The 23,723-nt window shown below is 38.5% G+C and overlaps 2 protein-coding genes across 5 annotated transcripts in view; one reads left to right on the plus strand and one right to left on the minus strand.

Annotated features, from left to right (window-relative positions):
• Window positions 1-19,875, plus strand: part of rsrc1 (arginine/serine-rich coiled-coil 1) — an 89,636-nt gene extending 69,761 nt beyond the window's left edge. For all 4 annotated transcript variants that reach the window (XM_079480944.1, XM_079480943.1, XM_079480945.1 and 1 more), the window contains exons 7-10: window positions 1,676-1,741; window positions 13,628-13,737; window positions 16,038-16,151; window positions 18,702-19,875. In XM_079480944.1, coding sequence (XP_079337070.1) covers window positions 1,676-1,741; window positions 13,628-13,737; window positions 16,038-16,151; window positions 18,702-18,794 — 383 coding nt within the window. In that variant the 3' untranslated portion in view covers window positions 18,795-19,875. The remainder of the gene's footprint in view (window positions 1-1,675; window positions 1,742-13,627; window positions 13,738-16,037; window positions 16,152-18,701) is intronic.
• An 870-nt stretch (window positions 19,876-20,745) lies between these two features.
• On the minus strand, window positions 20,746-23,723 carry LOC306908905 (uncharacterized protein). The gene is made up of 2 exons (XM_079482184.1): window positions 23,106-23,723; window positions 20,746-22,966 (listed from the first exon to the last, which is right to left on the minus strand). The coding sequence occupies exons 1-2, from the start codon at window positions 23,652-23,654 to the stop codon at window positions 22,676-22,678; spliced, it is 840 nt and encodes a 279-aa protein (XP_079338310.1). The 5' UTR covers window positions 23,655-23,723; the 3' UTR covers window positions 20,746-22,675.

Genomic DNA, 23,723 nt, shown 5'->3' on the forward strand with positions numbered 1-23,723 from the left:
ATGCCGTGAAATATATATCTTTAATAAGTCTTGGTATATCCAATGACATTACAGGGCATTTGTTTAAACATACTGCATGCACGCAAATCAAAGCCCTACACACCGTAACCGTTTGAATAAGGCTTTAGCCTGCACATGTCACGTTTGTTTGGGGAGAAAAACGTCATTCATTTGTAATCCAACTCGGATTAGCTTTTCGTCTCTGTCCTTTCAAAACCTCGGATCTCCGCAGTTTTTCAGGAATGGATTTTAAAAAAAATATTAAATATTGTGACGTCAAAGTGGACAAGCCCTTTTCAATACTTTTTATTGGTTAGATATTTGCAAAACCCAATGACCAACATAAGGGGTAACAAAGAGTACGTCTACGCGATGACAGCGCTATCAAAACGATCTGCATTTACACGGATCTTGGAAAACAAATAAAAATGCTGTATCATGCATGCCAGACCAGTGGATGGTGCTGTTGCGCGATAAAGAAACTATACGTGCCCGCGCACATACTGTTTTATGGTAAACGCTCTTTTAATACACTATGTCGGTGTGTACGGATGTTGGTGCAGTTAATCTACTTTTTGCTGGAGAAATGATAGTAAGTCAGTCACGCGTCACAAACATGCAGCATTGACGCCGCCATTAATGTTTGGGGAATACTCACGCATGCCTACAGACTGAAGGCGTAATACGCACGCGTATGACTTCATCGTTTTTGAAAACAGCGCCTTCAAAGTTTACACGGAGACGATAAAGCCTTCGTTTTCAAAAACCTGCACGTTGAGACGACGTTTGCGATTTCAATGCTCATAAATGCAGTTGTCGTGTAAATGAACAGCCAAAACGTTTTTGGTTGAAAACGGTCTCGTGTAAACAGCCTCCTATAGTAATGATTTATGGCAAAAGGTTTTAGAAGTTCAACAGCAATAGGGATGAAGAGACGGGGGGGACTGTCGTAGATATGTTAAGACACTCACGTAACCATGTGTAGAGAATTTCATTGAAACTAAATATCCTGTTAAATGTAAACATAAACTTCCGAGATGCTTGTTATTTATTCTTTTATGGTAACGCACACTGCTTCTACGGTTCCAGCTGCTTCTACGGGTCTCTTTGGCCGCATGTCTACACTAATCAAACTTAAACAATAGTGTTATTTACTCATTTCTTCTGTCAAACCGCCGTTTTACCTCTACGTGCATTTGTAACGGTTTACGTCTATGATCAAGCCCCACAACCAGCATTTAATGTTATTAAGGACTCAGTTTTGCGTGACTTCCTTCATCAGCGAGTAAAAACAGCAATAAAGCTAAATTGCTCCTGGGAGACATGAACGCTTTAGAATAAATGGTGTGCGGGAACAGAGGTGTAATTAATTTACCGGCTGTATTGATAGTTCCCCTCACCGCTCACTATATTTCTTCTTCTCTGCTAACATCTTCATTGTTTGGAGGGCAGGAAAGAGAAAAAATCAACAGACTAAATGAATTGCCGTAATACGCGCACACAAGCTGCTTCCACACTATACAAATGTATCTTAAGCTTTTAATTAAAGTGCAGAAAGATGTTCTGTTTTATATGCTGATAAAGATAAAGATGTATATTCTTGACTGGTTCTTGATTGTTAAATGAACTGCTCGTAACTTTGAACTACTGTTTTTCTGTTCTGTCTTTATTGCAGCAAAAGCTGATGAAGTACTGAAAGCAAAGGAAAAGGTGGACGAGCAAAAGAAAATAAAAGAGGAAGGTGAGTGCAGTGTTCCCGTAGACCAATTGAAGCACTGTTGCCTAAACACATTAAGATGCTGACACGTGAATTTTTTTTCACTTTTTTGGGTTTCTCAGCAGCGCAAAAAGTCATAGTTGAGTTTACAAATATATTTTTTTGCATTCTAATTTTTTTCACAAATAGCAAAAGAAACATTCAACAAAAGTGTTTTCACTACTTTAAACAGAACGACGAAACTAAAGTCTGATAACGGCGGTCAAAAGAGACAATGATGTCAAATTTACCATGACCTCCATAGAAACTCCCTCACATACAAAGTATAGTGTTATTCGTACATACATAAATAAAGAAAATATAAAATCAGCATTTACGATGCAGATGACCGTTGAACGCGTCATCTCAGTCTTGTGAAAAAGGCAGATATAATGATAATATTGAATACATAATATATACTAATAATAGAATACTAGAAAATACTTAATATATCATTTTTTTCAACTTTTTACTGGGGATGCAGAAAAGGATCATATTGTATTATTGACTTGTCATTGAGTTGTCTAAACAACTATTCAGAATAAAGCGAGCTGTGTCTGGTCCAGCAAACAAGATTCTCAAGGATGAGCTAAACGCAGTGTTTTAAAAGCAAATGTAGCCTAATGTACAGTAAATATTATTGTTTTATTGTTCACAACTGGGGCGGCACAGAGGCTCGGTGGTTAGCACACTGTTGTCTCGCAGCAAGAAGGTTCCCGGTTGGAGCCCCGGCTGGGATGGGAAGCCTTTCTGTGTTTGAATGTTCTCTCTGTGTCAGTGTGGGTTTACTCCGGGTGCTCCGGTTTCCTCCCACAGCCCAAAAACATGCAGGTTAGGTTGATTGAGAATTCTGATTTGTGCCTCCCCCAACTTGTGTATAGAACAGACTTGTGTATTGACTCGTTCTTGACATGAATACAGCCTTAGATGCTGAATTGGTGTTAAAGTCCCGGTTGAACGTAAGTTGCGATAATTTTTACGCATTTCCAAGTGAAATGCAATTTCGAATGAGACAAATTAGAAGCATGGCTATTGTCTTTCTCTGCGATTTGATGTATAACATCAGCCATTGCATTTTTAAATGGACTTGACATTTGAAGGGGAGGAGTTAGCGGATGCTCCGCCCAAGCCCTCTGAGATACGTCATTTGAGATGGATGGTCATTACAGGACGGAAGTTTATTTTCAGGTGTTATCAGAAGATTATGAGAGCACACGATTTTTTAAAAGAGAATGACCCAAATTGATAAACGATTTACAATAAACGCTGATATATTTCATGGAAAAATAGGCATTGAAACAATAAATACATTTGAATTATTCACAACCGGTTCAGAAGCGTAAAGTTACGGAGAAAATCAGAATTGGCTTTATTTGCCAAGTGTCATGGAAATGCCAAATGAAATGTTGTCCACAATCCTTTGTTTTGAGATGGACATAAACTGCTGCTCCAACAACCTGACCTGTTAAGTGTAAATGCATAATTCATAGACCAGCCATAGCATGTGAAGAAAAAGAATGCTTGCAGGTAGAGTGCCTTTGATTGTTTGTATTGCTTTTTACAATCACAGTGTAATGCTTTGTTGGTGAGTTATGGTAGTTGTGTTTCAGATTTTTGTAACATATGGCAGTTATAAAGACTTTCTGGTGAACCAGTGCAGGGTCCGTCTGCGTGTCCATGGGATGCCGCCGAAGACGTGCACACTATGATTGGCAGAAACTAATTACCATTAGATCCCGATTATTTAACACGATCACTCATTAACCTTTAAAACAACATAGAAAATAAAACAAACTTGGCTTTTAAACTCTGAATTCAACTGAAAACTAAACGTAAAGACATAACACTGCTGAACCGCTGTAAAGAATGATGCTCAGTCGCTCGAGTATATTCAAAACAATATGGCGACTGCCCGTACTGTGAGCTCTCGCTGCTCGACTACGTATTTACATTTACATTTGACTATGTATTAACATTCCCCCAGGAAAATGTGGATTTGCTGCACCAATAAAACCAGCGGAGATACTATTTACATTCGCCAGACGCTAAATTCAATTAAATAAAATATTATTTCACATAGCGCTTTTCACAATGTGCATTGTTCCAAAGCAGCTTGAAACACACTACATGGTGTTTTATATAATAAATTAAATAAATCTAGTAAATAATATCTAATAAATGCAGTCTCCCGCTCGTTTATTTAGCATATTTTATAACTGTGCATGTGTATTTCCCAAGGCACATCCTGTTTCTTCACACAACAACATCACCATCCATTGGCCCGGTCTGCATACTTCAGCTGTATTTTGCCTTTTCCTTGATCCGTCATGTGTACGTGAAACTTTTGAAAGACGGAAAAGAAAAACTTTTTTGTACACTCATTCTCATCAGTTAATAGACCAGTTCACACAACGTTCTGGTCCCTGAAGCACACACACAAAAGAGAAGAGTGTTGGGTTTGTTTTTTGTAACTCTTTCTCCTTCACACCAGATAACAACTCCAAACGTCATTGTATTCTCTGACACAGAACCCTTCTGTCTGTCTTCATATGTTCTGCTCTGTGTGTGAATATAAAGCAAACGTGTACCCTTCAGCGGCCAGATCATATATTTTAATGAGGCGTATAATAGCATTTAACCCGTATCATTAGAGCAGCCTGCTCTTTCACCGTGGAAAAGAGGGAAACTTTTCATAATTATACTGTGTGGAACTGGTCTTGGTTGAGGGGTGTATTCTTTCTGTGGAATGATATGACCATTAAACATTCGGATGAAATTAACCCCCTACGCACACACATAAACCCAAACAGCCTCCTAATCCATTAACTTCTGATCTGACGCTAACAAGCTGTGTTGTCAATCACACGAGCTGTCTGTTGTTAGTGCTTCGAGTACGATAGTTATTTTTAGAAACAGAAAGGTTTGATTTCAGCTCAACAAAAGTAGCTCCTGTTGTTAAATATTTAGTGCTGATCTATCATGAATATAAATGCTCCATAAATGAAGGTCTATAGGTGGCTGACACCGAGACTAATGCGTACTAATGCTGAGGGGGGCTCACACTGACCGCAATGATTTAATTGCACTGACACCCACCAGAACTTAAGGGACACTTGAGAAAAACACCCTGAGCTAAATATTTATTTTTCCAGACTGTCTTATTGTTTTTTGGGATGGAGATTTGCGCAGGCCCTTGTTTAGGGTAATGTTTGTAAACCGCGCACACACATTCTATTATATGGTAAGACAAAAGAAGAATGAAATATAATCATATGTGACCCTGAATCACAAACCAGTCCAAAAATACATTGTACGGGACAAAATTATTCATTTATGATATAAAGTAAAGATAATGTTCCATGAAGATATTTAGTACATTTTCTACCCTAAATATATCAAAACTTTATTTTTGTGAGTGGATGTCCTGCTACTGCGATCAACAACTTCAAAGGCAATTTTCTCAATATTTCGATTTTTGGCACTCTCAGATTCCAGAGTTTTAATCGGTTGTATCTCCACCATTTATTGTCATATTCTAACAACCCAAACATCAGTAGAAAGCTCAGATTTCAGATTATGTAAAAATGTCCATTTCAAAACATTGACTCATAAGACTGGGTTTTGTTGTCCAGGGTCACATATTGATGTCGTATACATCCTGAACAAATTATTTATGCACAGATTTGTGCATCTACGTCATACAGTATACAGCTGTATAAATATGCATACTGTATGTATTTGGGTCAATGACGTGACATTGTTTGTGTCCCTGTGGTTTAATTGTATTAGCAACTATTGTATTATTGCTCTTTGAACTCTTTGTAAGTCTCTTTGGATAAAAGCATCTGCTAAATGACAAAATGTAAATGTAATTAGATTTAAAAGGGTTAATATTTCAAAATAATTAGCATATTTCTTGCCTTCATTCTCTTTTCTGAGGACCAATTCTAGTTTTACTTCATTTTGAGAGAATATTCGAGGAATGATTGCAGAAATGTCTATGGGGTGTAACCGTAAAAACTTGAAATTCTCACTAAAACAACATATACGCTATCTTGGTATAATCTTACATTCATTTATTGAATTGGAAATATCTGATGCACGCTTTTGAAACATATTTTTAAAAGATTTTAGATTTTCTCTTCTTGCAAGCGTTTTGTCACTGACACATTTACATACTAACTCATTGAACTGTGGTTTACTGTGGCAGAGACCTTTTCCCTTAACAAGCCAACTGAACTTAAAAACCCAAATCCACCAGCTTTCTCTTCTCTAAACCAACACCATGAGAGCTTGTAGGTCATCGCTCCCTCATTTTCTCTAAGGTAAATTAGTCCTAATGATAACTTGACATTAAAGGAGTAGTTCACTCACCCACATGTCATACAAGCCGTCCGTGTGTTTATTTCTTTTGTCTCAAACAAATCGAGGCTTATGAGGAAGCTTTTCAGTATAATGAAGAAGCGCTTGTGGTTAAAGTCCAAATTTCAGTTTCATCTCTGCTTCAAAAGTCTCTATATGACACCGGCTGAAAAAAACTCATTTTCATTCAAACAAAGTTTGCACATTCAAAAGGTTTCAAGAAGAATGAGAAACATTATAGTCAAGTGACCCTGAACCTATTTTCAAGTAGAATGTAGTGTCATACAGGGTGTGCTGAACACATTTAAGATCCACAGGTTATACGTCCCATGATACAAGCTGCAGTGGATTCTACATTAGTAAGCTGCGTTTGAGATTGATTTAGTTGAATAGAAATACTACACTGCACATTACGATTGTTCTCTCAGGAGGCTCTTTGTTTCTGAGTGTCTGGACAGGGGCCTGACCACACCGTACAGGGTAAGGGTATCCTAACCACACACACACACACTGTTTTTTTAGAGTAACTTCAATAAAGTGTTCAGCGAAACCTTTAGATTGTCATACACTGTTATGTGAGACGTGTGTATTTGTTTATGGTCTAGAAAAGAGAGATCCTGAGAGTAGAGTGTGTGTGGTTGGGTCATTCACACCTCATAAACCCAGGCCTGGTGGTCTCTCACACACGCACACACATGGCCATAGCGTAGAGCCTCTCTGGTGGGGTGTGTGGAGGGTCACTTTGGGGCCAGTGAGGGCCATTGTATGTTTAGGAATCATCAAAATCTCCTTATTTAACAGATTTTGTTCTGTTGTTGTGAGTCGGGATCGTGGAAATTGGACAGGTTATCACGCTTTCCCCATCATCTTCTTCCAAACCCTGATGCTGTTATAAAGAAGTATTTATGCAGGTCTTTCTCTCTCAAAGTGATCGTGATGGTCATTGCAAGACCCCAAACACCACTGATTCTCCAGTGTAGAGCATTCCCCTTAGAAAGTCACTAAACGAAAATAAAACATTTTGATTTGACTATTTATCTTCTTGTGGGCTTATGCTGCCTTTTTCCTCAATAAAGTACACAAACTAAGTTGAAACAAGTTGTGAGACGGAGGGAACGGTCGGGCACTGTTCATCATCTTAATCATCTACACGAGTCAGCCCACATCATCACTGTCTATTATGTGAAAACATCCCGAGACCAGATAAACTGCAGCTCTGTGAGATTATGCTGATACACATATCTGTGAGTGAAATGCCTAGCAGAATAAATAAGAGACGCATTCAATCTTCAACCTGAAAAAAGACATCCCTCGGTCAGTAAATCTTCATGTTTTAAGCCGGATTACATCATTTCACTTTTAAAGTCTAACTCCAATTAGGTAATGACTTGATTTTGTGTTGAGAACTACTGCAAATATTGATTGAATCTTGTACGTGCAGGTCGCCACACTTTATATGCAGCTTTACACAACAGTTGAGCCATGCGGTATTCCAACAAACACACTCACACAAACACGTTTATCCTGTCCAGAATATTTACTTCTGTTATGCTTTCTCATTTATTTTTAAATTGACATACAATAAAGTATTTATGAAATGACTTACTGCACATTCATTCGTTTTGGTATACATTAAAACACGTACACTGCCATCTACACAGGGGTCTACATGTGATGCGTTAGGACTTTGATTATCATGTTATATCGATCACAGTTTAACTTCTAAGAATCAATATTATGGTGACACAGTCAGAAATACATTTACAGGCATCTCTTTATGAAAGTGAAACTGAACATTGTCGGTTTCTCTTTTATTCACATGGTTCATGGATAAAACATGACAGTGTGGGACACCAGGGTCTCGATTGCACGTTTGATAATAGAAATTGCTGTGTCAACAAACCTGTGTTTACATTAAAAAACTGTGGAAGGTGCCGCAGTGCAATGGGCTTTACATATTCTCTGTGAGTTGTCTTTTACAGTCTCTCTCTCTCTTATTCACATGCACGCCCTGCCTCGTTGTTTCTCACTTATAACTTCACTGAAAAAGCACAGAGCAAATTAAAATGGGTCCTATGATACGGCTAATATGAATACTATTGTTTGTTTTATATGTAATGTAATGTGTAAACACGATATAAGGTTCACAAACGCTGTATTTTCCACATACCGTGCATGTTTGTTTCTCCTCCTTGCTCCGCCTCTTTGAAACGACCTGATTTTTTACAAATCTCATGGCTCTGAACAGCGAGGTGTGCTGTGATTGGCCAGTTCACTAGTGCGTAGTGATTGGATGAATACTGCAAGCGTGTGATGTAATTGTAAACGCCTCTGACCATATTTGGAACATCAGGTTCCTCTTCAATTGTACTGACAGATACGCCCATCTTACTTGTGTTTACATGTGGGCGGTCTTAGTCAAATCATAGCACGAGCTGATGTAGATTTGTGGGGGTGTGGCTACACGAGGCGTTTCAGGCAGGTCTGGGTGAGCTTTCGCTTTAAGATAGAACGCATCTTTTGTTCCCACACTTACATTTTTGCAATTGTATGTGTCTAATACATGCATGTGCAATTTATAACAGAAAAACACGTATTCACGCCGTATCAAAACAGCCGTTGCATTTTTAAATGAAACTGGCAGCAGACTGACAGTTAAAGGGGAGGAGTTCATGGATGCTCCGCCCAAGCCGTCCAACATACGTCTTTTTAAGATGGATAGACATTACAGGAGGGAAGTGCATTTCCAGATTTGAACTGAAGATTATGAGGGCACACACATTTTAGAAAGATAATGACCCACACTGATAAAGTATTTACAATGAACGCTGCAATATTTCATGAAAAAATAGGCGTTGTCATTTTTCATTTCACTGGGACTTTAATGAGGATCACGTATTCCTGTCTGTCGTCTGTATTGGTTCCTGAAGTTTCTCTACTGCTGTCAAAACATGATTGGTTGACGAGAGACCCTTCTACGATCATTAAGACATGCTTTGGGGATGAGCCGACGGTTGCATAAACTGCTTAGACTAGTCTTAGAACTGGTAACAACTTCTTCTGCATAAAAAGGTATATTAGGCTCATTGACATCCGGAAAGTTAAACGGATGTGTCCAAACTAACTGCTATTCAGTGAGACTAAGTTTAACTGGGCCCCGGTGTGGCGTCTGCTAAGGACGCAAACTTTAATTCTCACAGCATAGTTCTGGAGATCTCTGTAGAGAATATGCAGTTTGGGAATTCAGATAATTAAAACCTTTGGTCATGTTCCTAATATTATTCCTAAACAAGAACCATTTTGGCACCACTGCACACCGAGAACATCCCAACAGACATGCATTTTGGAGATGCTCTGACCTTTTCATCTAGTCGTCACCTTGTGAAAATCACTCTGATGTTTTTTCCTGCACTGTAAACCCGGAGAAGTTGCCAAAAAATGAATCTTCTTTATTCTTTTGAGCACTTGGGTTTACAGTGGACTGGTCCTATTGTGACAATATAACACAGACGACGTGTGTATGTTCACGTTTACATGACTCGTATCAAGTCCTTCAATCACATTGCTGGTGAAGCTTTATTCGGTCTGTTTCTGGGTGCATTGATGTACGCCGTTTCCTCATCCAAATGTGCTTTTACACACTTGGCTAAACGTTGCTAGAGGAAGAGTTTGGCCGTGACGGCGGACACTCCACACCTCTCTCTTCATTGAGATCTCATTTGTCAAGGCTGAGAGCAGGGAGGTATTAGTTATGCAACTATTGACATGCCGTTTTGGCCTGGTAGCTATCAATTGAAGTCAGGAAATCGATGACCCTAATAGCTGCTTGTTACGCAATTGATGCATTTTCAGGGTTAGCATCAGCTTCTCCAATCAATGCCGTCAAAAACTATTATCTGACTGTCAGCCAGGAACCTTTTTTCTTCGCTGCTGCTTCGTTTATAGAATCCAACGATATCCTTTAACATTCTACGTCTGTGTCTTTCACGTTATCTGATATGGAAATACAGGTCAAGCTTTTTCATTGTGATGGCTGTTGGATGTTCTCTGGTGTAAACAAGATGTGACTGTCTCTTAACAATTGAGCTAAAAGAAAACGGATTCACTTGGCCTACATATACTGTCTGTAAAAATCCCTTCACACACTCGGCTTAGATTCATCAAGAGAGGATCTTCATTTAGACACCAGATCTCCGCAGATAAATAAGGGCATTGCTAATGGATGTGGGACGAGCCGGGTGGGTGTCAGAGGTTTGCCGTGATAAATCATTAGATGGAAGGTTATTGGAAATGCAGGGAGATAAAAGACTGAAGAAGCCAGTAATTGCCTTAAAGATCAGACTACAAAGCATTAGCCTGGCTTTTACAAGGCCAGTCGGCAACAAAAGAGCTGTAATTTATGAGCTCAGCGTAAAAGAATAGCATAATTGCATTAAAAATTAATGCTAATGAGGCCTTAAATGGGGAAGGTGGTTATTATGAAAGTTTGTATTCATCTTCTTTGGCCTGAATGATGGCTAGCGGCTTGATTAATGGCTTGTATTCGATCAATTAGCAGTGCCCAAAATAAATAAATCTATCTGCAGAGACGAGACTAAATTGAGTATTGAATGACTCGTCTTGTCCTGATACTAAGGCCTGTGTATCTACCCTTCAGTTAAACGTGCTGTGTCTGTTTATCCAATGCATTTGATGGGTTTCTTCACATGTGATGATGTGTTTGTTTATCGCGAGCTCTCCCAGATGTCATCGGGGGTCGTTTGGTTATCGGTCAGTGTCGTCGTTACGTCTTGTTTTGTGAGCTCTTTATATTCCCGTTTAATTTGTGGCCGTTTGTGACCGGATGGCTGATGATAACCAATTGCTTCTTTTTTGGGGTGTTTGTTTGCGTCAGTGATGAGAACGGTTGTTTTTCGTAGTTGATGGAAGTAAGGCATTCAATTATGGGAATTGGTTTCCCATCACTTGCTTTTGCTCGACGGATCACGAAACTGGTCTTGAGCAGTGCAATAATGCCCTCTTCTGGTTTTCTCTTCCCTGCCTGCTGAAAAGGGACAGTTTGTTGGATTTCACGAGGAATTCATTATTTCAATTGTTCTGTAGTTCAAACAAATTCTCAATTCCTTGCTTATGTACAAACATACACAGGCGCAGTCGTCAAGTGCCTGTTTAAGAACAATGGACACACAGTTCAGTCTACTTGCGTATAAATAGAGCGTGTCTCTGTGTGGTCAGAGATTGTTGTTAGTCTTGTGTAATGTGGCGACAATAGACTCTAAATTAATTTTGTGGATAATGTGCCAATATTAAATATCAACTTTGACCTGGCCTTGTGCTGTCTGCCCCGCAGGACTATTGATTTTCCACTATCTGCTTCGCTTGGGCTCCTCTTGCGAAGTCCATTATTTTTATTTTCCTATGAAATACATCTTCCCTCACTGACATCTGACAAACAGCATATGGAAGGCATTTTATCTACCAGTAACGTGTTTGTCAACGTATATAAGGTATAATGGAATCACGGGCTAAGGATAGTTATCACGGATACATCTGGGTTGGTTGGATGTCTGTGTATCAGTCATTGAGATGTCCAGTTTATATTACAGAGGAGTAATATGTGGGCGATTGGTGACCAGTTGACTCCTGTCGTGTAATGGAAAGGCGTGCCAGTGTTATTCAACTCCATACACGATAATGACAACAAATAATATGTGTGACAACTATATCTGTTTTTATGAAATATTTCAATTTGCAGGGACTGAAGTTCACCCGACTTAAAAAATGATGTTTAAATCATTAATTGTCACAACACAGTCAAGTTTACCAAGGAACAATAGAGCAGAATGTTTTTTGTTGGCTGAACATAAATGGGGAATATAGATAAAGGTTATTTATAAATAAACTAATGCATTTGTCTTTTACTAAAATGATACGTGTTTTGTGCCTCAAACAACTGTTTAAACAGTTTGTGTTGTTGCATTATTACCCTATGCACTTACACCTCAACACTGAACACACAAATCTCATCCACGGTATCACTCAAAAACCATCATCCAGCAAGAACTAAAACACTAATCTTTAAAAGAAAAACAAATAAGAATCACAGAATTGAACATAATGCAATGCATCTTGGGAACTTTAAAGCTATTGCAATATTGTTTGTTCAAAATACTCTGTTACTTACTCTGTAAGTTGGGCATGTTTGTAAGTTGTTGATGTTTCTACACGTCAACTGAAGTTGACCTGTGGCTAATTTATTTTTAAAATAAATTTTTCTTCCAAAAGTCTATGAGGTTTCGGTTGAGGCAACCACTGCAGCACTAACTTCAGGGTCGGCCTACAAAAACACGTCATCCCTGCGCCTCCATATTTGGCCTACTTTATATTTTTTCAAGATTTCTATAACTTATTTTATTTACTTGGTGTTTTTTTTAATGACATTCATAGTTTCAGATAGAAACACACACAGACTTTCTGCAACAAGTCCAGACTGAAAATCTGAGCAAAAGTCTTGTAGTGTATTTTAGACATAAGCTATAACTTTTATGACATATCGCTTATTACTCCCCGAACTCTTTGTAAGTCGCTTTGGATAAAAGCATCTGCTAAATGAGGTAATGTAAATGTTTATAAATCATTCTCGATGAAGGAGAATAGAGGAGTTCACATCACAACTATACAAATACAGATACGAGACACAATATTTTTGGAATCATTAATGTATGAAATACACACGGAAGCGTTCGGGAAGTGGTGTTTTAAGACTTATTGATATATAACGTACAGACACGTAGAGAAAGCTGGTAAGATCCCTGTGATGAGCGCACCTTCAGAGAGCAGAAACCTATCCGCAGTGACATTTCAATGGGAAGACATTTTCACTTGTAAAGCAACAGCTGTTTTTGTTGTATGTAACACAAATAAATATTAAGACATTGACGGACTGTTATTCTTTTCTGTACTAAACTAATATTTGAAGTTCACTTCCAGAAAGAAGGATCACGGCAGACCAAAACTCTGCCTGAAGTAACTCTCTCTAAAATTGTCATTACCACATATTTGGGAGTAGGTTAGCTATACATTGACTTGTGTGACAGTAACGTTAGCATACTGCATCGCGCGAGTTTAGCATTAGTCATTTTTGCAGATATTCTTCACTATTTCCAGAGGGAGCGCACACATTTACACCGGGAGCGCATGGCTGACGCCGACATAGCAACAAGAGAGAAGGGGGCGGGGTTAATTGACAGAAATGAACTTTGAGTGTCTTTAGTCACAGCTTATTCGTCCTGTTTCTATTATAAAAGACTTACTTCTTTTAGCATTTGTGGTATGCTCATGTATTCTGTTTTTATTCTTAAAGTATACTGACACTCAATGTGCGTGTCACTCGCTGCGGCACGGCTCTCGCTTGACCCTCGGTGGTCTCATACTGTTCATTTGCTTTATTCTGTAACTTGCGACCCCCCAGCTGACCTCTCATCCGTCCACTCCTTTCTCTTTTTCCAGTAGAGGAAGTCACTCTGGCGGAGCAGGTGAGGAGAATAAAGAACATCGAGGCCATCGAGAGTGACTCTTTTGTTCCTCAGGCTTTCAAATCATCTCGGGATACCAGCAAGGTGCGTCTCGCTCTCCATCTTTATTCTTCTGGAATCTTGGCCTTCCTTATCGTTTTCTTGATTTGATTTCTCGCCCCTGGGTTACGTTGGGTTTGTCTGCGAATTAAATGATTCCTATTCATTGTTGTTTGCTCCGTGCACCTGTCCATAAGAAGGCTTTTAAGAAGCATTTGCCCAGCGGTGCATGGGCCTGCGATGGTCCCTGTCCACTCTCCCCACCGGGAGCATTAGTGAATCTGGTCCAGGGCCAGCGTTCGCATCCACTGTCCAAATTGGATTACTAACAAATGCTCACTGATCTCTGCGGCCTGAGACAAAAGTGACAGTTGATATGGGCCCGTGTGATAGATTATAGCGCAGCAGGACCGGGCGGCTGTCCTGTGCTGATCTTAGATCTGTTATTAACAGTGGCCTAACTGTAGCTGGACCAGCATTTAAGCTTCACCTATAGACCCCCGAATCTGTCGATGGAGAAACAAAAGCATGCGTGGAGAATAACTACAAATACAACGTATGCATGTGTGTGATCTCCGCCAATGCTCTGAAAAACAGGTTACACACAAACAATTTACGTTTAACAACATACCTTACCTTTAACAAGTATTAACAAGTTTAAAAAACGTTTTATATAATAAAATAAATAATAAACGTTATATAAATAATATACATGATATATATATATATATATATATATATATATATATATATATATATATATGCATATTTGACGGTTTCTGAAAATACAACATAGCATTTATTTAATTAAAAATATAATAATATTTATAATTAGTTCAGTTTCATCTGTGTATATTTTATAGAGAAAGGCTTGCAGTAATATCATATCCCTCGTTTTTTATAACATATTAAAGTGTGTAAATCTGCTTTGCAACAATGGAAATTGTATATAAATAAAATTGAATTTAAATCTAGTAAGTCCTTATAAAATGAATTGACTGATGTCTGCTCAAGCCAGAAATGCCCCATTCTAAACCCAAGACCTAATTCAGCTCTTTTCCATCATCTTCAGACGGTGCTGTAGCATTTCAGAGAGGACAAAAAAATCAAAGATCAGCTTATCTGCCAAAAGCGAGTAATGTTTATACTGTCACAGCCATCATGTGTTTATATATAGAATGGCACCCGGCATCTATTTACAAGGACAACCCCCCTGAACGAGCAAACCCTGAGATAAGTGTGATTTCTGTAGATGTGATGGTGAGGGCTCAAGAATCCATCCATAAGTTTGTATCGCAAGCTACTTTTAAAGCAACGAAGAGAAGTTATGAAGTCATTAATATTTCTGGCTGTTATAAGATTTGTAAAATCTGATTTATTTGACAGACAGAAATAAATGTTTCCAGAACGAACTCTGGAAGCACGTTTTTGTACACAAGGGTCTACGGGTGTTGTATCTTAAATTCATCTGTGTTTTACAATAACGATCAATGTTCTGGTGTAAACCTTTATTTGATAATACCGTCACATTATCTACATATGTTCTGTATGAAGAAATGTGCACCACCCGGTCAAATCATGTTATTATTAAACATGAAGAACAAACAAAAAAACCACAATTTACTCCGAGTATGAATATATAGTGCATTAATATAAAAGGTGTATTTTTGAATCCCTTGTCTTACACACAGAGAGAGTATTTCTCAGTTAAATACACACACACCTCAAATATGTTTCTCACTTTGGCAAAGTTTTAGACACTAAAATGTACATTTATGCCAGTGTGCTGTTATTTCATTCATTCTTGATTTCTTCAAATGAATCAAAGTAAATATAAACAATGAAAACTGGCAATGACTTAGTAAGAGTGAGGCAACATCGGTCCTGGAGAGGGCCGGACTGACATTGCAGACCACTGGATTTGGTAATAAAAAAAACACTACTTGAAATGCAGACGTGGCTCAGGTCCTGTCAAATAAAAGAATATCTAGAATGGGTTTAGGGAAGGAACTTTGCTTCCATAACAAGGCGACTTCTGGAAAAACTATTTTATATAGTTTACAAAATATAAAGATAACTGTTATGTTTTTTTATTGTGCATTCCAATTCATATCAATCAAACTGCAGTTGGTTTGTTTTGATTTAACTCAGCTAACAGAATAAAACTAAATAAAAACATGATTACATAAATATTTTCATACATATATATATATATATATATATATATATATATATGCCGGCGTAATGATTTTTCCCTGCAAATTGAGGTGGATTTGAATGTGATGGATATAATATGTTTGATGACTGCTGTGTGATTTCTTTCGTATGGATGTGTTTCATCTTAGGCGGCTGAGACGTCTGAGATTAAGAGCGAGTCAGAGACCGTCGCTGTGACAGAAATGACCTCTCTGCCCACTGCCATCACATACAATGACAGCAACACCCTGGCTCACCCCAGTGTAAGTATTGTGATGCAAGACTCTCATTAATCCGTCCAACCTAATGAAAAATGCTTCACTTGATTTATTTCTTTGCAGTTTAGCAAATGGTAACACGTAACATGAATGTTCTCTTTAACTAAATGATGGTGAATAACAGCTTGTGTACTGTACTTTCTTTTAACTACATTCGTGGCATCCATGTTTAAGAGTACATTTCAGCACCCCGTCGACCCGCTCCAAGCTTCTGAAGGGTATGATATTGTCCGGTCTTTACCATTCCTCATTTTCTTAAAACCTGCGTGTCTGCGGCTGCAGGGATTGGCAGGACGGGTCCGGAGACAGGTTCAGGGCTGGGAATAAGTGGGTGTGGGAATTCTTCATTGGAGATTTGTGAGAAATAGACGCCCTGAGGGTCCCTGGTGGTCCTTGATGTGCATCACCTGGCTAAGGACTTGCGAGGCGGTAGATCTTGTTCACTCCTTCTAGTGTATCTGGTCATGGATTCGATCATGTTCTTCTCCGTACACGAGGTTGTTGCTGCAAGCAGAGCGGGACGTCTTTGGGGTGAAGGAATAAACTCGACATAGAGCAGTAGCCTCAGGTCTCAGAAGGCCGTGAGATGAGGGGGTCGCTTCATCTATTTCATATAATCACAACTGAATGAATGACTTGTATCATGAGACAGCCAGTCTAGATACTACAGGCAAAATAAAAGGTACCGTGTTTACACGCGTGTACTTTCAATTCTCTTGTTTAATGACATTGATGGCGTTCACATTAAAGATGATACCTTAAAGGGACAGTTCACCCCGAAACGAAAGTTCTGTCATCGTTTATTCACCTTCGAGTTGTTACAAATGTGTATAAATGTCTTTGTTCTGATCAACGCAGAGAAAGATATTTGGAAGAATGCTTGTAACCAAACAGATCTCGTCTCACATTGACTCCCATAGTAGGAAAAAATACAACGGTAGTCAATGGTGCCCCAGACGTCGTCTTTTGTGTTTAACAGAACAACAGAAAAATGATCAAGTATTTTTCCTACTATGTTACTCAATGGGGGCGAGATCTGTTTGGTGTACACTGTTTTATGATTAGGTCATAAATCAATCAAACATAATGATTGTCTAATATGCATTTACGACTGTTCTTAGTTCTTTACGAGCGTATATGGGTTTTGAGAAATCCAACACTCGCCGTGGCTGAACAGAGGACTGTAAAACACTCACAGACAAATATAATAATGACAAACACAAATGCAACATGTTTTGATCTACACACTATCGTGCATTTAAATATGAATATGTGTTTTTATAGCATCAATAACGTGCAAATTTAAAAACCACAAGCATCGTGTTAAAGCGATAATACATTTGTCAATTAGTTCATCGCGTGTTTTGTCTCTTCACTACTTTGGCTCTCCAGAAGGCCTGCGATCACTAGTTCTTATTGTCTAACCCCAATCCAAAGATGGTGAATTTTTACAGATCCACTACTTGACAACCCACTCAGGGTCCTTCCTGTGCACCCTCAGTAATATCGGCAGACAGAATTTCCTATGAAAGCGTGCTCCATCTCGCTCGCTCCGCAAACTGGGTTATGTGTGACGAATGCAGATGAGCTTGACAGGCTGATCTATGGCAGCAATATGCCCGAGGCGAGAAAGCTCTGATCACCAGTAATGATTCAATCATTTAGCCACTACTGTATCTACTGTAATTTCAAACTCGTTAGCCGCACGTCACCGGGCGCAATAAGAGTCAGAGGAGGCTCATTGTTTCATGTCGTGGAATCACCTACATACAAGGAACCCGGCGACAAACATATGCAGGCCATTAAAGCTACATGTGCATGCGTTTCCCATTCAAACAAAGACCCCGCAACACGCGCTACGGGGGGATCTTAACCTGATGTAAATGATACGCTTCTCCCCGTAAGATGCACACGCATGCACAGAAGCGTGCGGCGGGATGGAAGTGATCAGTCTTTCCAAAGTGCAGATTTGATTTTATGCCTCTTGTGTTGTTTGGATGAAGGAGATGAGTGATGAGTGTTGGAGAAGAATCCGTAACTTCCAAACTTAAGGAACTCATAAGCACAACTAATGTGGGAATCACTCAAATTCTTCCTTCACGCTGACATCCAAATCAGCCTCATGCATTTTCCTGTCTGATGTGTTTATGATGCAATACCATTTACACTTTCTCTCAATCGAATCACGGCCGTGATTGTCTTATATTAAGCTAACAATTAGAGACCGGGGTTGAAATCAATGGGAAAGATTTGTTTCAATGGGGTCGCTCGTTTCTGAAAGATAACCTCGGACTGGCCAAGATATGTAAATACGGAGTTCGTTTTAAATGGCATCCAGCAGATCGTCACACAAAAAGAAATAAAACCGCTCTAAATATAATACGTTGTACATCAGATATACTGTACATATCAACTGAAGCATGTTGGACTACTTCATTTCTTAAAGTATTATGTGAGTGCTTATAGTACGGTAGTTTACATACTTAATATAAACTTTTGTAAATTCATTGTAATGAAATGGCTCTTAACTTGCAGTTATTCTTGGACAAAGAGCAGGCGGAGAAGATGTGGGTAAGCAGACTGATTTCTCTTCGTCACGAGAGACTCATGGGAAGTCCGGTACCCTGATGACGCCCGACATCTCCTACAACCCCAAAACCGCTGTTGGCATAAATAGCATATTTGTGTCTATTGTAATGCTATCAGACTTCAGTCTTTTTTTCTGACAAACACTTTTTGGAGGCCGGCTGTTGCTTTCTAACTTTACATTGTTTGTAGGATTTGGTTTCTCTTCTGTCCCAATTCACATTTGGAGTGTGCTGGAATATAGCTAAAGAATAAAGTGCAACGACGCCACCTGCTGGTTTAAATGGGATATATGTACAGAAACTGTTCATGGATATACATCGAGAAGTCCTGTCCGGTTTCCAGATATTTTCTTTTTTTATATATTAAAATACGGTAGTATTATTCATAAGTAATTTTTAATTCACGTTTACTTTGCTTTTTAACTCTTTGGTTGATAAAAAGCTACAAATAATAATAAACCAATCGAAGGCAACTCTCCTTCCCATCAGCATGATTTTATGACAATTATGTGCACTTTTTTTCTTTAAAATCTCTTTAAAATTCTATTATCATTTTTGCAAAGAGTTTTTCCTGCTGTCCGTGGGCTCAGAATGTGACTAGTTCAGAGTGCTTTGTGGTGCTCAGTAGCTAAATATTTTTCTTTTTTGATATATATCTGTACAGTGTCTGACCATGAACTCTCCTTTAAAGTGATACTTGCCCCAAAAATGAAAATTCTGTCATCGTTTCCTCTCCTTTCCAAATGTGTATAAATGCGTTTGTCCTGATGAACACAGAAAGATATTAGAAGAATGCTTATGACAAGACAGATTTTGCCCCCCGTTGACTCCCATAGTAGGAAAATATCATTCATCTTTTTGGTTTTGTTGAACGCCAATGAAGACATTTTGATGAATGTTGGACGGCAAGCAGTTCTGGGGCACTTCTGACTACCATTGTATTTCTTTCCTACTATGGCATTTATCTTTCTCTATGTTCATCAGGACAAACACATTTATACACATTTGGAAGAACTCACAGGTGAGGAAGTGATGACAGAACTTTCATTTTGTGTTGAAGTATCACTTTTCATCCTTTAACTAATAAACATGCCGGTTGAGAAAGTGATTTTCTTGTCTGCATACTTCTTGTTGTTATATTTGTTTCACATGCACTTTAAATGTAAGGTGACCCCGTTTTCCAGGGACAGTCCCAGATATTGATGTGTCCCCGTTTTACAGCACATCCAAAACAACCAAAAAATACACAGATAAAGCCCGATCAACAGATCCTGCGGAGCAACCATGTCATGATTATTCACACCAGCAGAGTAAACTACACCCTTTACTTGATCTCGCGCCACTTATCAGTGAAACATGTATGAAGAGATGAGAAAGCGTCATTAAACTATTATTAATTATAGTCAAAGTTATCGGCTTCAAGGTGCTAACTACTCATGTTCAACTAAAGTAAAACTGTTTGTATGTGTTAAATAACAGAGTCAGGTCTGATGATCCTAAAATGCAAATAAAAAGCTTAATGTAAAGGTCCATTTCCAAAAGCACAAACAGAAAGTTATTTTAAATTTAAATGACAGGTTGTAATGACTGAATACAATTTTTAAGAATGAAAATAATAAAAACGATTAGAGAGTGTTAAAAATATTAACTATACAGTATTATTTGTCATGTATTTGTTATATATATACTTTATCATTTGCAATGGTTGGTAGTATTTACTATTTTCACAGTTACTATTTCTCTATAGAGTTTTGGTAAACTTTCTTAAACCAGTTATGGTCACAATATTACCATTTTACTTAATTGCAATAGTACAAAAACTCTTTAATAATTACGTGCAACAAAAAAACACGTGCTCGTTCTTTTAACATATTTAAGTGTCATCATTACTTACATGCGTACAGTTAGTTATGTCTATATATATAAAGTGGGAGGAGTCTGATCTGGATTAGATGGGATGGGAGAAGGGTTTCTTTCTTCTTTTCTTTATTAATAACATTAATGCCATAGTACAATACAATTTTTAACAGATGTATTTGTGTTTATATAGCATTTCTAAATCACAATAGAAAAGTAAAAGAGGACCAAATATATATATATATATATATATAAAAATAGCACTAAATAAAAAGAGTGAGGGTCCTAATCTAATTCAAACATATCCAACATAGACACAAAATTAAGGGCATTTTTATTTAAGCCTAAGAGAAGTTACCAGTGTTCGCAAATAATTAAACCAAACATTGAAATGTGGTCGGGAGAAGATACTGTTGTGTCAGAAAGGATTTATTGTTTTTCATGCAAAAGCTCCATTGCCTTGTCTTGTTGTTAAATTACTTCATTTATGAATAACCATTTAAAAACATACTGTATGTTTTATACAATACATTGTTTTTCACCAATATTCCAGAATTGTCAGCATGCAATTTTCCTACGACAAACGCAAACATGAATCTGGCGTCCTCCATTCTTTCCAACAACAAAGCACCTGAACACAAGCAGCTCAGAACCATGACATCAGAAGTGGGAACTATCACATTTCTACGAGCACATGAAGGCGGCGTTATTCTTCTTCATGGATGCAAAGGATTTGTCCATTTTTGGTAGAATTAATTGAACTAAAATGGAAAGTTTAGCTAGGTGTAGTTATCCTGCATCTTCTCTTTCCAATAGAGCTCAACTAAATTATTTTGAACTTCGTTTAGAGAAAACGTCTCCATTATATTACGAGAGCAAAACTTGTGCAAGATTATGAAAATGGTGGTTTGCTAAGCTTTTTTTTGTATAAATGTCATGTTGAAGGTTAGATGGCTCAAACATTTTATAACAAATGAAAATAGTTTTTGGTTTTGTATTCCCAGAGCTGTTTAGTTTATTTCCTATTAAGGGGCGACTTTACTATTTCCAGATTACCAATCAAATGATCTTTCTTCCATCCACAGGTTTTGTTGTATTGGAAATCATTATAAAATCACAATTGTACTCCACACAGAATCCCAATATGGAACAACAGATTTATTTTATTTAGATATAATTCATATGTTTTCTTAATTGGCTTGAACAGGATGTTTGGTCAGTTCTCCATTTAATGAATGAGGATGGGAGTTCTTTATCCTTCAGGGACTTTTGTTCGAAATACAATATACATTGTGAACGTAAACAATTTGAGCGTGTTTTAAATGCCATTACAAAAACATTTGCAAATTTAGTTAGAAACACTTTCTTTAACATGACAGATGGTTCACATGAACTCCCATCACTTCTAACGAACTCAAAACAATACTTATCTACACATTGATTCGCTCTTGTTTTAATTCTGTACTAGATCCAACATCTTTGTACTATAACAAGATTTTGCAGGTTTATGCAAAATTCCAAATGCAGTATACTTGCTTTCCAGCAGCATTTAAAGCAAAGGAAACTCTTTTGAAAGTTTTTAATGGTAAATTTCCTTCATCTGAGTTTTTGAGACATCAGTTTAATTTTGAAGAAAATACCTGTATTTTCTGTCAAGTTGACAGAGACAACTGATCATCTTTTTCTTAATTCCAGAATTTTCTGGGAAAATGTGTTTTATTGGTTGTAGAAAAGAACGGACACCCAGCCCAGCTTTCCTAGAGAACACACTACAGTCAGAATAGAACTGGAGGATAAAAGGAATGATTATTTCATAAATGCAAATGTATGAAGACGAAAACTTATTTTTCTGTTTTTAAAAGACATTTTTATATAAACGTTTCCATCAGTGGAATATATGAAATCTAAAAAGGCTCTGAAACTTGTTAAAATAATAAAAGAATTAGATTTATTGGAAGAGAATGTATAGACCCCTACTAAATCTTTTTTGTCTTTTTCCTTATATGCCTTGCGTAATAATTCTTTATGTACATTTATCTATAGATGTATATTAATATAAAAGCATTATTCTTCTTGTTTTACAGTGATTGGCATCCAATGTCTCTGCGCGTTACCGCCACCCTCTGCTCCGGAGTGGCGTTGTGACAACAGCTCCCTCATCAAGGAAAATCCGTCCTGAATGGTGCTGGTTAAATGAGCAATGTTTGTGTTTATCTGCTGCATGTTGTCGGAGTTTCGTCTAGCCGAGTCCTCCATCAACTCCAACATCCTCCTCTTTATGTGAAGGTCCTCCACTGCCGGGTCAGTCAGAATCTTCCTCTTTGGCCGGTCCCCTCTGTGGCTGTTCAACTTCGCCTTGAATAAAGAAGGAGAATGACATTATTATCACGCAAAACAAGCGATGGTGTGAATTACGCACCGAACTGTCTGAACTTGTCCGACATCACACGGCTAACTCGCTAAGCCTGAAAACATTAGCCTAGCGTCAACTTACCCGGAGCCAATCCCGGCGCTGCTTTACTGTGGCGGGGGGAAGACAGTCGAGGGATTCGGTGGAGTGTGGAGAATCGGCGGCCAGCTCTACGGTCGATGTCGACGACTCTTCCAGGTCAGTCGTCTCGATGCCTGCGTCGATGCAGCGCGTAGCCGGTGACCCACCCCAGATCTCCTCGCAAAGCGCATAGAATATGAGCACGACCCGTCCTTGGCCACTGCGACGCCCTTTGCCGACCGTCTGTCTGTATTTGCAGCGAATGCTTTTTAACTTGGTGGTGACTTGGGCTTTCGACAACATGTTAGCGCCGTGAGGAAAATCCTTCTCGGTCGGCTCCCTCGGATACTGCGCTTGAAACGCGTCCATTATGTCCGAATATTTCGAGTGACACGACTCCCAGTCAACGTTGTCTTGGAGTTTAGTCGTCTTGTAATCGAGTGTAACTCTGAGTAGAAGTTCAACTTCGTCGTCGGTCCATACGAACGACTCCACTCTTGCTCTTGTAGCGCTCGCCATCTTCTTCTTCTTCTTCTTGTTGTTATTGCGCATGCACCAACTCTTCTTCTCCGTTTCAATGCAGCGGCATTACAGCGCCGCATACCGGCCTGGCGTGTATAC

The sequence above is a fragment of the Barbatula barbatula genome (genome assembly GCF_947034865.1).
Source record: "Barbatula barbatula genome assembly, chromosome: 19".
Lineage (NCBI taxonomy): Eukaryota > Metazoa > Chordata > Actinopteri > Cypriniformes > Nemacheilidae > Barbatula > Barbatula barbatula.